The sequence below is a fragment of the Cervus canadensis genome, chromosome 6, assembly GCF_019320065.1.
Source record: "Cervus canadensis isolate Bull #8, Minnesota chromosome 6, ASM1932006v1, whole genome shotgun sequence".
NCBI lineage: Eukaryota > Metazoa > Chordata > Mammalia > Artiodactyla > Cervidae > Cervus > Cervus canadensis.
This window is the reverse complement of record NC_057391.1, coordinates 11,666,661-11,680,085: the sequence shown is the minus strand read 5'-3', so window position 1 is coordinate 11,680,085 and position 13,425 is coordinate 11,666,661. Positions and strand designations below refer to the sequence as shown.

Genomic DNA, 13,425 nt, shown 5'->3' with positions numbered 1-13,425 from the left:
TTTTGGAAGTAGCTGTTATTTAAAAGCGTGGTACCAAAGAGATGAGCTCCTTTAGAGAAAGTAAAGAAGAGACCACATTTAATGATCAGGAAAAGAGAGGCTTCTACAAGGGAGACTGAGGACTGGCCAGAGATGTGCTGGCGAGGGACCAGGAGAGTGTGATGCTTCAAAAGCCAAGAAAGAAAAATGTTTCAGGAAGGGGGTCACTAGTGATATCAAAATCTGCTGAGAGACTGAAAAAGATGAAGACTAAGAATTGACTATTAGAATTGGTATTATTAAAGTTTTTAAAGTGTTCTTTTTTTAAATGGTAGGATTAAAACCTGGTTTGGAATAGATTCATGACAGAATAGGAAATAGGGAAATGGATATGGCAAAGTACAACTCTTGAGTTGGTATAAAGAACTGTGAAAAGTCTGGCAATATCTGAAAGGTGTTGTGGAATCAAAAGGAATGTCTACATCCACATGAATGGATATTACTTGTTTATCATTTCTGTCCAAAGTTTGAACTTAGAATAAAATCTAAATTGTTGTGGCTTGGTTTTGTTTTTAATAGTTGTTTTCCTCATGTTATTTCTGTTGCAAGGAAAAAATACATTAACTTTTATTTCTGAAAGAAAATTGGGCAATAACTCCAATAAAATGCCAGCAAAATAACCAACTGAAAATAAAAAGAAATCTGTCATTACATACTGCAGAATCAAAGAGATTCTATTTTATTAAGTTACTGCCTTTTAAAGTTTAATGATATTTCTTTTTTTTTTTTTTCAAATTCAGTGGGGATCAGCAGTGTACTTATGTTATAAAAAATCAGTGGCAAAGACTAACACTATATCTTACAAAGCTGGTAAGTATAATTTTTCATGGGATACTTAATATATAATGTATTATGGGACCAATAAGATTAAAGAAAAAAAAAACTCTGCCTTAAAATGTGTTAATGTCAGGACTGAGACTATAACATATGTCTTTTGATTGTTTTGTCTTTTCCATACTTTATTGGATGCTTAGAGGAATATTAATTTTAAAAGAAGGCAAGGTTTTTTTTAAATAATAGGTTTAAGTAAATAATAAGTAGATATCATTCTCTTAAAGTCTTAAATCAGAGAATATGAGGAAAATATATATGTTCCTTTTGAATTAGTTTCCTTAATATTTATATTGTTACTGTACTGTGTGCACGTTCAGTCATATCTTGACTCTTTCGCGACTCCATGGACTATAGCCTGTTAGGCTTCTCTGTTCATGGAATTTTTCAGGCGAGAACACTGGAGTGGGTTGCCATTTCTCTCTCTAGGAGATCTTCCTGACCCAGGGATCTAACCTGAAGCTCTTGTGTTTCCTACATTGGTAGGCAGATCCTTTACCCCTGGTGCCACCTGGGAAGCCTAATATTTATATTAAATTTAGTCAAGTCTGTAGTTTATATGTAATTACATTTCAAAATAATCAGAAATATTATAACTAATTTATAATTTTATAATGCATAGTTGAAATTTTCAGTTACCAGAAGCCTCAAAATATCAAGTCATTTATAAGAAAGCAGATTCAACTTTTCAAAAAATAAAATTTTAAAGTTAGTATCCTCGACTCCTACCTTCTTCTGCCTGTGGTTTTCTAGGATCCACAGTTCATTGCTGTTTCTGTAGTTTCTTAAAGGCTATACCATTGTTTCATGACTTGAGAAAGTAATGGACAGTTCAGTGTAAATCCTCATGAGATCAACTGGTTGGCTAGCATATAATTTGGAGAAGGCCATGGCAACCCATTCCAGTATTCTTGCTTGGAGAATCCCATGGACCGAGGAGCCTGGCAGACTAAGGTCCATGGGGTTGCAGAGAGTCAGACATGTTTGAGTGATTTAATAGCAGCCAGAAGCATATAATTAGAGAATTTTAGAATTGCCTTGGACCTCAGTATATCTAGTTCATCTCACTTTATAGATGAGAAAACTGGAGACCTATAGGTACATGACTTGTCTGAAGTCAAACAGCTATTAGTGACAGACCAACCAGTCATATTCCCAATTTGTCATTTTATTTTTAACATTGTGTCATGATGGTTTCCACTTGACTTTAGGGATTCAAGCTTAGGAAAACTTTTACTGTTTCTAGTCCCACAAAATCCAGTAAAAGAGTCTGCTCTTGAGGGTTTGTTAAGTAGAAGATACCTGGACTGCTTTGTCAGCTAGTCTATTTAACATGAAATCATATATCACTTGAAACTCTATTTTCATATAATCTTCATGTAATTTCATATAATTCAGAAGCTTGGCTTAAGTTGATACTATTTTAAAGACATTGTAAGTATGTGATTTTTATTTTTATGTATAATTTTTCTTGTATTTGTGCTAGAAGTTATATATATAGTCCTGTAGAATATCTGTATTAATGTGTCAAAAAAAAAAAAAACCCTGAGGTAAAGCTATCAAAAACTAGTAAAGTGAATATATGCATATTGAAAATTCCCTCCCCAAATAGTATGTTTATATGCTGTAAGGTAGTATGAACACAAAATGAATTTTTAGGAAAGTGAAAGAAAGTGAAGTCGCTCAGTTGTGTCTGACTCTTTGCGACCCCATGGACTGTAGCTACCATACTCCTCCGTCCATGGGATTTTCCAGGCAAGAGTACTGGAGTGGGTTGTCATTTCCTTCTCCAGGGGATCTTCCCAACCCAGGGATCCAGGGTCTCCCGCATTGTAGTCAGATGCTTCACCATCTGAGCCACCAGGGAAGTCTGAGTTTTGGGGGGGAAGTGTGTGTGTACTTGTGTGTGTTTCTTTGTGTGTGCTTGGTCGCTCAGTCATGTCTGACTCTTGGCGACCCCGTGGACTGTAGCCCACCAGGCTCCTCGGTCCATGAGATTTTCCAAGGCAAGAATACTAGAGTGGGCTGCCATTCCCTTCTTCAGGGAATCTTCCCCACCCAGGTCTCCTGCATTGCAGGCAGGTTCTTTACTGTCTGAGCTACAGGGAATGGTCTTTTCCTGTTTGCCTTACTAGCCTTTGTGGATGAAACTTGATAAATATTAAGTAGTTAATATGACTAGTTTAAGGATTAAAATCCACTTGAATCCTATTAAAGCATTCAGAATTACTTGGTGAACATATATAGTGTTTTAGTCTTCCAGATGTGTTAAAGAACAAAGCATTTTAGCATCATTCAAATTATAAGCTGCTAAATTCAAGAGATGATGAGCTAATATTTATTATTGTTTTTATAGGTCTAATTTGTAGATACCCTCAAGAAGATTATGAGTCATTCTCACTCCCAGAATCTGTTCCCCTGTTTTGTTTACCAATGGGTGCAACTATTGAATGTTGGCCATCAAATAGCAAATACCCCCTCCCTGTATTTTCTACGTTTGTGTTAACTGGAGCCTCAGCTGAAAAGGTACTCTGTTTAACAAATGATATCTGCAGTTTTCTTGTACATTTTCAAGTCTTAAGTTTTATATGCAGGAACAATGGAAACAATAACTGGTTAAATTGGATCTATTATATGCGCCTCTTTCACTTTGTTAAAATAACTATATCCGGAGACATAGAAAAAGAAAATTTTCATTCTGTCTTACATACCCAAATGCTTTTCTTGTGAATATGGCGAAAGATTTTTTTCATTATCAAGTGGTGATCCTGCATTGCTTAATTTTCTGTGTTACAAAAGTTTTAAAGTAATACTAAGACTTTATTAAATATGCAGTGCTGTTTAGAACCATAGCCTATTATCGTTGAAATGGACTTTGATAATCTTCTAGTGTAATATCTTCATTTTATATATTGGGAAACTGAGGTCTAGAGAATTCAGTGAATTGTTTGAAGTTGAAATTTGTATTTCCTTATCTAAAATTCTGTCCTGCTCTCTACTAAATAATTATTAGGTGGGCCAAAAAGTCTGTTGGGATTTTTCAATAGCATCTTACAGAAAAACCCAAATGAACTTTCTGGCCAACCCATTGTTTTCAGTCATTTTCTTATAGAGAATATCAACACAATTGTTTTCACTCTTTATAAAACAAATTTAATTAAACATACTGTTTTCCAATAATAAATAAGGGAACCTGACAGTTGCACTGTGTAGTTTTGCTGCTGTCATCATCAATGTTAAAATTTAATGTACTTTAAGAAAGCAAGAGCAATGTCTCTTCACCACTGTTTCTGGTACCTGGCACCTTGCCTGGCTCATAGACATATAATGGCTCATAATAGCTCATCCATTAAATATTTAACTAATGATGTGATTTGAGTAAATGATATAAGGCATATTTATCACATGTATTATGTTTTCCAGGTCTATGGTGCTGCTATTCAGTTTTATGAACCATACTCTGAGGATCTCACAGAAAAACAGAGATTTCTTCTGGGTTTAGCATCATCAGCAAATGAGAAGTCTGATAGTTCCAAGACAATTCACACTAATAAATGCATCTGTCTTCTCTCTCACTGGCCTTTTTTTGATGCATTCAGGAAGTTTTTGACTTTTCTATATCGTTATTCCATCTCTGGGCCTCATGTCCTTCCAATTGAGAAGTAAGTTAGCAGCCTTCTCGGGTCAAAATTTGGCAGCTCTTTCCACTATGTATGGTATATTTGTACTGGTAATTGAATGGATTTTATTTGGAAACTAAATTTTTCAAGAGAAAAAAAGATTTGGTTGATTCAATTAGGTAATATTTCTCTTACTATAACTATGTGTGTATTTGTATTCAGTTGCTTAGTGTGTCTGACTCTCAGCAACCCCATGGAATGTGACCTGCTAGGCTACTCTGTCCATGGGATTTCCCAGGCAAGAATACTGGAGTAGGGTTGCCATTTCTTCCTCCAGGTCGTCTTCCCGACCCACATCACTTGCATTGGCAGGCAGACTCTTTACCACTGAGCCATCTGGAAAGCTCCAATTATATCTACAGTTTTGTTATTTTAGATAATTTTATTTCTAACAAATGACATAAATGTTTCATTTTTTGGTATCTTGTGAAGTTTGGAGATCCTAACTGGAATTTTTTTTTAATAGGTTTTGTGATTCTTATTTTACATATAATCTGGGCTTATTATATTCCTTACTATTTTTAGATATCATAGATATCATTTAGATATCATTTTAGATATGCGGAGGCCTGGTGTGCTGCAGTCCATGGAGTCTCAAAGAGTGGGACACTACTGAGCAACTGAACTGAATGTAGATATTTTGGGCTTCCCTGGTGGCTCGGGAAACCTGAATTCGATCCCTGGGTTGGGAAGATCCCCTGGAGAAGGAAATGGCAACCCATTCCAGTATTCCTGCCTGAGAAATCCCATGGACAGGGAAGCCTGGAGGGCTACAGTCCATGGGGTCGCAAAGGATTGAGCACGACCGAGCAACTAACATTTTCACTTTCACTTTAGATATTTTAGATTCCATGCTCTTCTGATGTTTTCTATCCAGATGAAATTATCTCAGTTCTGCAGCCAAGGTGATTTGGAAATAGTTTAAAAGTAATATAGAAATAAAATAACTCTTTCTTTAAAATGGATTGTTTACTATTGTTTCCTTTTTCCTTTTCCACGGTGTTCAAAACAAAACCCATCAATCTATCTCTTTATCTGTCTTCTTCTGGGGAAAAAGCCAAAAAAATCAGCAATAGAATTTTTAACTTGTTAATTGGAAGTATACTGTTCTTATTTTAGAAATAGTTAAACTCCTTCATTTTTCTGAAATACTCAATGCTTGCTTCATTTTTAAAATATGAGCAATTGACTAAAAATAAGTTTTGCAGTGCAAGAATTAGCTTCTTTGGTAATGTCCATATAAGGTAGAACTTAAAATGGCTTTTGAGACATTAATAACACAATTATTACTGGATATGAGAGAATATTAATATGGAAATTTATTGGGTGGGTTTATACAGAAGCAACTTAAATGATACAAATGTTTTGGTTGTTTGTTCACTTGTTTTTGTGGTAGCAGGGATTTCGAAATTATCAGTACACAGAGCTCTTGACTCAACATGAACTTGTGGTGACATGTTGACCTTTATAGCATATTGTATTCTCTTTGGAATCAATTAGGTTTTTGTTTGTTTGTTTTTTGTTTTTAAGGCATATTTCTCATTTTATGCATAAAGTTCCTTTTCCATCTCCTCAGAGACCACGGATTCTAGTTCAGGTAAGATTTTCTTGATGTAAGTGCTCTATTGAATGATTATGGACTCTGTCAAAATGTAACCTAAGTATAACAGTTTTATAAGAGGAAACAAACATCAAATGGAATCAAAAGAGAACCAGATGCTGCTTCATGCTGGAGTTTGGACCCTTATGATTTTATTAACTGCCTCCCAGCCAACATCTAATGTTTCCTCTTAGATAAAGGGTTGTAGACTTGACGAAGTAGACAGCAGTAGACATTTTGAACACATAAAAAGGGACTGTTTTCCCTAAGTTTATTCTTGGTATTGAAAAGTTTTGCCTTTGGCACTTATTCCCTAAGTTAAGTGTATTAGAATAGATGAAAGAAAAAGTTGTGTGTTTTCCTAATTGCAGGAAGAATTGCTCACATCCTTGTGACAGGAAGTTTAAAGTGAACATAAATTATTTCCCCCATCTCTTTTCCCAGTTGACTTTATCTTTCCTTTTTTGTTTATGTTTCTTTTTTGTTTATACTCTCGATATGTAAGTTGTTTTTTTAAGCATAATTTTTGAAGTGATCTTGAGAAAATTTTTTCATGTATTATCACTGTATGTGCCTTATTGTATTTATCACAACCCTTAGTGGAGTATCATTCAAAATTAGAAATTATTTATAAATAGATATTTAATATTTGTGTAAATATGCATAAAATTTAAAATGTAGATTAATTGCATTAATATATTGATACAGATAAAGTGTCTAGAAAAATATCATTTTGATAAGCGTTGTAAATAGTCTGCACATCTACATATCATCCCAAGTTACTTCTTGATATTTAGTGCCAGAATACAGCACACTCAGGTTGCATACACATAAAAGACTTATAGCTGAAGTTGGCAAGTTTTTTCTATTGAGGACCAAACAGTAAATATTTCAAACTTTACAGGCTGTATTGTCTCTCTGAAAACTGCTCAGCTCTGCTTTCATTGTACAAAAGCAGCTCTACGTAACATGTAAACAACTGTGTATGGCTGTTTTGATGAGACTTTATTTATAAAAGCAGGTGATCTGTGTATTTGCCCTGAGGCCATAGATTAGCTAACCCTGGTTTTATGATATTAAATGAACAGTTTATTCTTTCAATACAGGTTTGTTAAAATGGCATCAGGGAAATGTTGAGGAATAGAAGAATATGGTTTAGAGTAAGAAGAATTAGTACTTAGGTCAGTCATCAGGACATATTTTTTAGGGTCTTAGTAAGTGATTTAGACTATTCCTATAACTGGTGAATGGGAATATTGAAACTTTATGGGCATCATCTATATGTATGTGTGTGAAATTTTTTTACTGGAAGGTGGTGTTTTAAAGTTATTTTTTATATTTGAAATACTTTATTTCATATCTATTTTCAGTTATCACCACATGATAATCTGATCCTCAGTCAGCCTGTTTCTTCACCTCTTCCACTGAGGCAAGTAAATCTTCATTGTGTTTCTCTAAATGTTTAGTGTAAGCTAAAATAGCATTCAAGTATTTTCTCTCTTTCCTAGGGAGAATTGTAAATGTTGATGGAAATATTTCTCACCTAATTGTTTCTTATTTAAATTTCTTTTACTTAAAATTTAGGTTAAAAAAAAAAAATTTAGGTTAAAGTTCTTGAAGAACAAAGAAAAACTTTTACAGTAATGTTTGGTATTTTTGCATATCCACTTAACTATGATCAAGTATGTACAACTGTTAATGCATAAATGAGTACATATGTCTATAGTTTATGAAAATGATTATTTTTCAGCTTTAAATATCCTCTGAAAAATATTCATTTTAAAATTAACCCCCAAATAAAAAGTTACTTATAAATACTAGCCCATGGAATAGAATAATGTATTTCACCACATTAAAAGTTCAGAGATTATGAAATATGTTTTTTCTAAAGTATTATTTCTTGATATTTAATTAGCCATGTACTTTTTCTAGCAGGGAAGTAGTTACAATATAATTAAGTTATTTGGTGGCACGTACCTAAGGGAGAACAGCTGCCATCTTTGACGTTAATTTTGTAAGAATTGCAGATTATTTCATCACCAGGTCTTGGCCCAGAGTGACCAGTGTTTTCTTAACCTTTGTTTGAACTGAGAATAAACTAGAAATACTGAGACTACCAAGAGACTTTTTTTTTGGTAATGTCTTTATTGGTATATAACTCACATACCATACAGTTCACCTAGTTAAATTATACAATTCAATGAATATATGCACAGTGTTCTGCAACTATGACTATAATCAATTTCAGAACATTTTCATAGCTCAAAAAACACCTGTATCTTTTAGCAGTTACCCTCCCTTACCTCTACCATCCCTACATGTACAAACACACAGACACCCTCCCCAGCCCTAGGCAACTGCTTATCTACTTCTCTCTCTACAAATGTGCCTGTCCTGGACACTTGTATAAGTGGAATCATATAACAACCTTTTGTATATACATTGAATTCTTTATTTGAACATTATCTACATGGCAGATCATTTTATACAAAAAAGAAAGTGGATAACTTTGCATTTTCCATATTTAATACAAGGCAGAAGATGTGGATGACTTCAGAACCTCATAAAACTTCATTATTTTCATAGTGTGTTTCTGATGCAGCGTTTTCCCTACAAAAGAGCAACAGTCATGTTTAAAGTTGAATATATAATGTGAACTGTAACCCTACCCTACTCATAAACTTTAAAAAATTATTTTGTATAATGAGATGTTTGGATCTCTATTTTTTAAATTATATATCTTTCTTTGGATGTACAGTGGTGGCAAGTTTTCAACACTGCTCCAGAATTTAGGCCCTGAAAATGCTGTGACACTCCTGGTGTTTGCAGTAACAGAACATAAGATTCTCATTCATTCCTTACGGCCTTCTGTGCTTACCAGTGTGACAGAAGCATTAGTATCTGTGAGTATCACAGTTTCTTCTTGGTGATGAGTTTCATTTTAAGCCTAATTATTCATATAATTTAAAGTTATTTCAATGCTTAACTAAAATTCAGAGTGTAATGAATTTTAATCTTCTGACCATTAACACTAATTGTAATTATTTAACAAGTATTAAACTACTTTAGGTATAAATATTTAAAAGACAATTTTCTATGTTGCCAATGAATTATGCTTCAATGTTAAAACAGCTAAATATTCTCTTATCTTTTATCCAAGATGATTTTCCCTTTCCACTGGCCATGCCCCTATGTTCCTCTCTGCCCACTGGCTTTAGCAGATGTCTTGAGTGCACCATGTCCATTCATAGTAGGAATTGATTCAAGATACTTTGATCTCTATGACCCTCCACCAGATGTCAGTTGTGTTGACCTAGATACCAACACCATTTCTCAGTAAGTTTGTTTCAGTGATTCTACATTCTGTAATTTGCAACTTTGTAGCCTTTTTTTTTTTTGGTATATTTTGTGATTATAACTAGAATTCTGTTGAGCTATATTTTTTTTAATATTTGGGGTTTTTACCATCTTTGAATCAGTTCTTACTATACTTTGATGAGATGGATTTAGTGTACTGGAGAAGGTTTTAATCCTCAGATGTTTAAATAGTTAAGAGATATTATAATCTTATGCCTTAGAAATTTATGTAAGGAATATAAGGATTCTATAATTTTCTCTCTTTATTGAAATAATATTTAAGTTGTACCTACTGTAACTATATAGCTTTTCTTTAATTCAGTATTTTCTCTTGTGTCCTTTATTTTCAGTTTAATCATACTTAAGCTCTTCAGGGAAGAGGAAATTGATGCAATACCACCTTGCATCCATAGGACATACTTAAAATAACTGCGAGTTACCCTGTTAGTAAAGCCCCAAAGCCCTTTTACAGTTTAATTCTTCAAATATTAAAGTAGCATCTCTTTTTTTTGGCCAGTTGTTAAATGTTACATGACATAATGTTTTTAAAAATTGAAATGCCGTGTGGTAAATAAGTGTATACTGTATTTATTATAGTAATAAATTATGTTTTCCTTTTTATACTTTATTAAAATAATTTTTTCTTATTTTAACTTTTTGTTTTGATCACTAATGAGTTAAAAAAATCAAAAAAACATGAGTTGTTTGCACTCATCAGTGGTCTTTCTTCTTGGTTTTATCACCCTTCCAAACCTATGGGAGGACTAAACCAGTGAACTGATCACTTTCCACTTTCCTTCCTCCTGAATTTCTGGAACCTCAACCTGAAATTTGAAAGAAAAATTCTGAATATGAAATTTGTTGTTTCCTTCCCCCTTCTCTGACTCATAAATACATAAAGAACATGTTATGAATGTCAAGAAGTTTCCAAAGGGAAGTTAATATCTGATAATGTACTAGCCATAAAACTGTATGCATAGCCTAAGGTATCTCTTATTATTCTCTGTATTTTGTGAGGTAGTTTTTACTAAGCACTCTGCCAGACAGATAAGAAAACCAAAACTTAGATTTATAAGTAATTTATCAAAAGGCACATAACTTATCCTCTCAGAACTGATTTTGAAAACATCATGGTTTGACTCCATAACTAGTACTTCTGCTACGAATTACTGGCTAACTAATTCTGTACTAGTAATCTTATAAATGGAACTCACCATGAATAAAAATGCAAAAAGTTGTCATAGATTCAAACTTAGGTACTAGATAAAGCGCTTCTCCTCAACTAAGTTTTAGAGTGATGCTATCAAGGGCAAAAGGAGGAAAATCATGTGAGTAAATAATAGTAATTCGATGTAATGAAATGATACCAAAATATTGTTCATTGTTTGTTTATGCTACAGACATCTCAAGTGTCCTTCCCCCGACACACACACACTTTTTTTTGCTAGGCACCGGGAATAAAAAGACAAACCAAATACACTCCTTTCTCTTAAATTGCTAATAATCTAGCAAGGGACACACAGTGGATGCTCAGGCACAGTGGGAGTGCTGTGTTTGAAACTTTCAGCAAGAAAATAATGCCAAGTATTTGTACACTGTGTTCTCACTTTAATACAGGGTTGCATAGTCCTGGTCACACTATAAATGAAATAAAATCTCACAGCAGGACATCTGCAGTTTGACCCTGCCCTGTCTGTATTTTTTTTCTCATTGTGGAAAGATAGAGTAGATTCCAAGGCAGTTCTTTGTCAGCTTAAGCTTTCCCATCCACTCGTTTTTTCTTTGTTTAGTTTGTAGAGTTTTATTTGCCCTTTTTGTTCTGTGGGAAATTTAGGGAACATTAAAAAAAAAAGTTCAGCATGTTCCATTTAACACCTGCACCATGTTGTTGAGTTTGGTGGTTAGAACATAAGTGATTTACTTTTGTTCTCCTTTTTCTCTACGTTTTTTCAAGTTTCCTAAAATGAGTATTTATTGCTTTTGAAATAGTAAAAAGTTTTGATAAATAGAGAATGGAGTCAACAAAGTTATAGTTAAGTCCAAAAGCTTTACCATGTTTTATCACCATGCTCTTTTCTTTTTCTATTCCATCTATAGTGTAGAGAGCAACTGTGTGGTAATATTTGTGATAAAGGAGATTACTGGAATTCATCATAGAAACAAAGATATCACTGTCAGATATCTTCTTTTATAGTTATGAAAGTATTTTGGGATGTTATACTTCTTTCATATAATCTAACATTATAGATTATTTCTTTTCTGAAAGAAACTAAATTTTACTTATTTTTTAGAGAACTAAGAAACTAAATATTGAATATGTCAAAGTATTTTGATAAGGTTTATGGATCATAAGTTCACTGAATGTATTCTAGAGTGCTTTGTCTTAGAGTCTATAAGAAAAAAAAAAAAAACTTCTAATAGTAGGATTTCCCCAATATTTAAGTGTCTAAAGACTCTAAATGAGCTTAAGGGTAATGTGTGCATGTGTGTACGTTCAGTCATGCCCGACTCTTGGTGGCCCTATGGACTATAGCCCACCAGTCTCCTCTGCCCATGGGATTTTCCAGGCAAGAATACTGGAGTCGGTTGCCATTTCCTCCTTTGGGGGATCTGATGACCACCACATTAAATTTTAGAGTAATTTGCATGATTCCAGCGCAAGTGGAATTGACTCAGTATCAACATAAGTATATGTTTTTGAGCTATATTTAATACAAAGTTCTACCCTCAAATAAATTAATTTTACAACATTAAGCAGTCCATTTTACACCTGTGGTATTTTTCTCCTGTTAACAAGAATATTCTGTATGCTTTATTTTTATTCAGTGTGTTTTCTCTTTTCCCCTTTTTATGAATAACAGATATATACCTGCCCCACCTCTCCCCATGTTAATCTGACAAATATATTATTGTTATCATTTAATCTCAGAACTGGTGACAAGAAAAATGTAGCCTGGAAGATACTTCCAAAGAAACCATGTAAAAATCTGATGAACACACTGAATAATTTGCATCAGCAACTGGCAAAATGTAAGTGTATAATTTAATTAAAGGAAGTAATTTAATCTGAAGAAAGGTCTCCAATTAATTTGCCTTACTTGTTAAAGGATAGTTTTTATCTAAAAGAAAATTTTTTAGAATGAGCATTAAAGCAAGTTTTTAGAAACCGAATGGGAGATTTTATGAAGTTTATATCATAATAGAATCCAAAAAGAGGTTAAGGTGATTATTTTCAAATACTATGGAAAAATACTGGTTTCTATTTATGTGTTTTCTTTGTACATAAAATAGAAAGTTAGTTTTGAAAGTCTGAGACAGATGGTTTAAATTACATTAGAAAATGCTGATGATTTCCATGGGGTTGGAGCATGGTCATATGCTTTTCACCTTTGGTAGATCTTAATGCTGTGGCCTACCGCAAATAATTTGAAAACAGGTTTGCCAAAAGCATTCAGAAATTAAAGTGAAAATTGACTGGTGTATTTCAGTTCAAAGCTTACATAAGAGTATCTTGATAGTGATCCAGAATTACTGATAAAAGGAATTAAGCCTTCAATTTATCTAAGCTTCTTATTATTTAATAACAACAGTCCATTCAGGGTTCATAATTTGATGCTGTTGTATGAAAAGTAGTCAGTAATATGTAGCGATATTTGAGGTTCTCATTTATGTATTAAGTGAAATATAAACATGGGAGGAGGCCTACATCCTCAAGAGTTCAAGGTTACCTATAATATTGTTGGAAGTAGACATAGGAAAAGACAGTGTTTACAAAGTAAACCTTACAACAAGTAGATAATTCAAAAGTGGCTCCAAGTATTGGGATATGAAAAAAAATGACATCAAGTAGAAAAAAATTGTATCCTATGGAGCAAATAAATTGCGTATGGAATTTTATTTAAGCTACTTACTTAACTG

General features: G+C 33.4%; 1 protein-coding gene across 5 annotated transcripts in view; it reads left to right on the top strand.

Annotated features, from left to right (window-relative positions):
• The window catches only part of DENND4A (DENN domain containing 4A), a 117,444-nt gene that overhangs the window by 53,925 nt on the left and 50,094 nt on the right, over window positions 1-13,425 (top strand). For all 5 annotated transcript variants that reach the window (XM_043470833.1, XM_043470834.1, XM_043470832.1 and 2 more), the window contains 8 exons: window positions 780-849; window positions 3,227-3,396; window positions 4,294-4,532; window positions 6,081-6,147; window positions 7,521-7,579; window positions 8,909-9,053; window positions 9,311-9,486; window positions 12,437-12,537. In XM_043470833.1, the coding sequence (XP_043326768.1) occupies window positions 780-849; window positions 3,227-3,396; window positions 4,294-4,532; window positions 6,081-6,147; window positions 7,521-7,579; window positions 8,909-9,053; window positions 9,311-9,486; window positions 12,437-12,537 (1,027 nt within the window). The remainder of the gene's footprint in view (window positions 1-779; window positions 850-3,226; window positions 3,397-4,293; window positions 4,533-6,080; window positions 6,148-7,520; window positions 7,580-8,908; window positions 9,054-9,310; window positions 9,487-12,436; window positions 12,538-13,425) is intronic.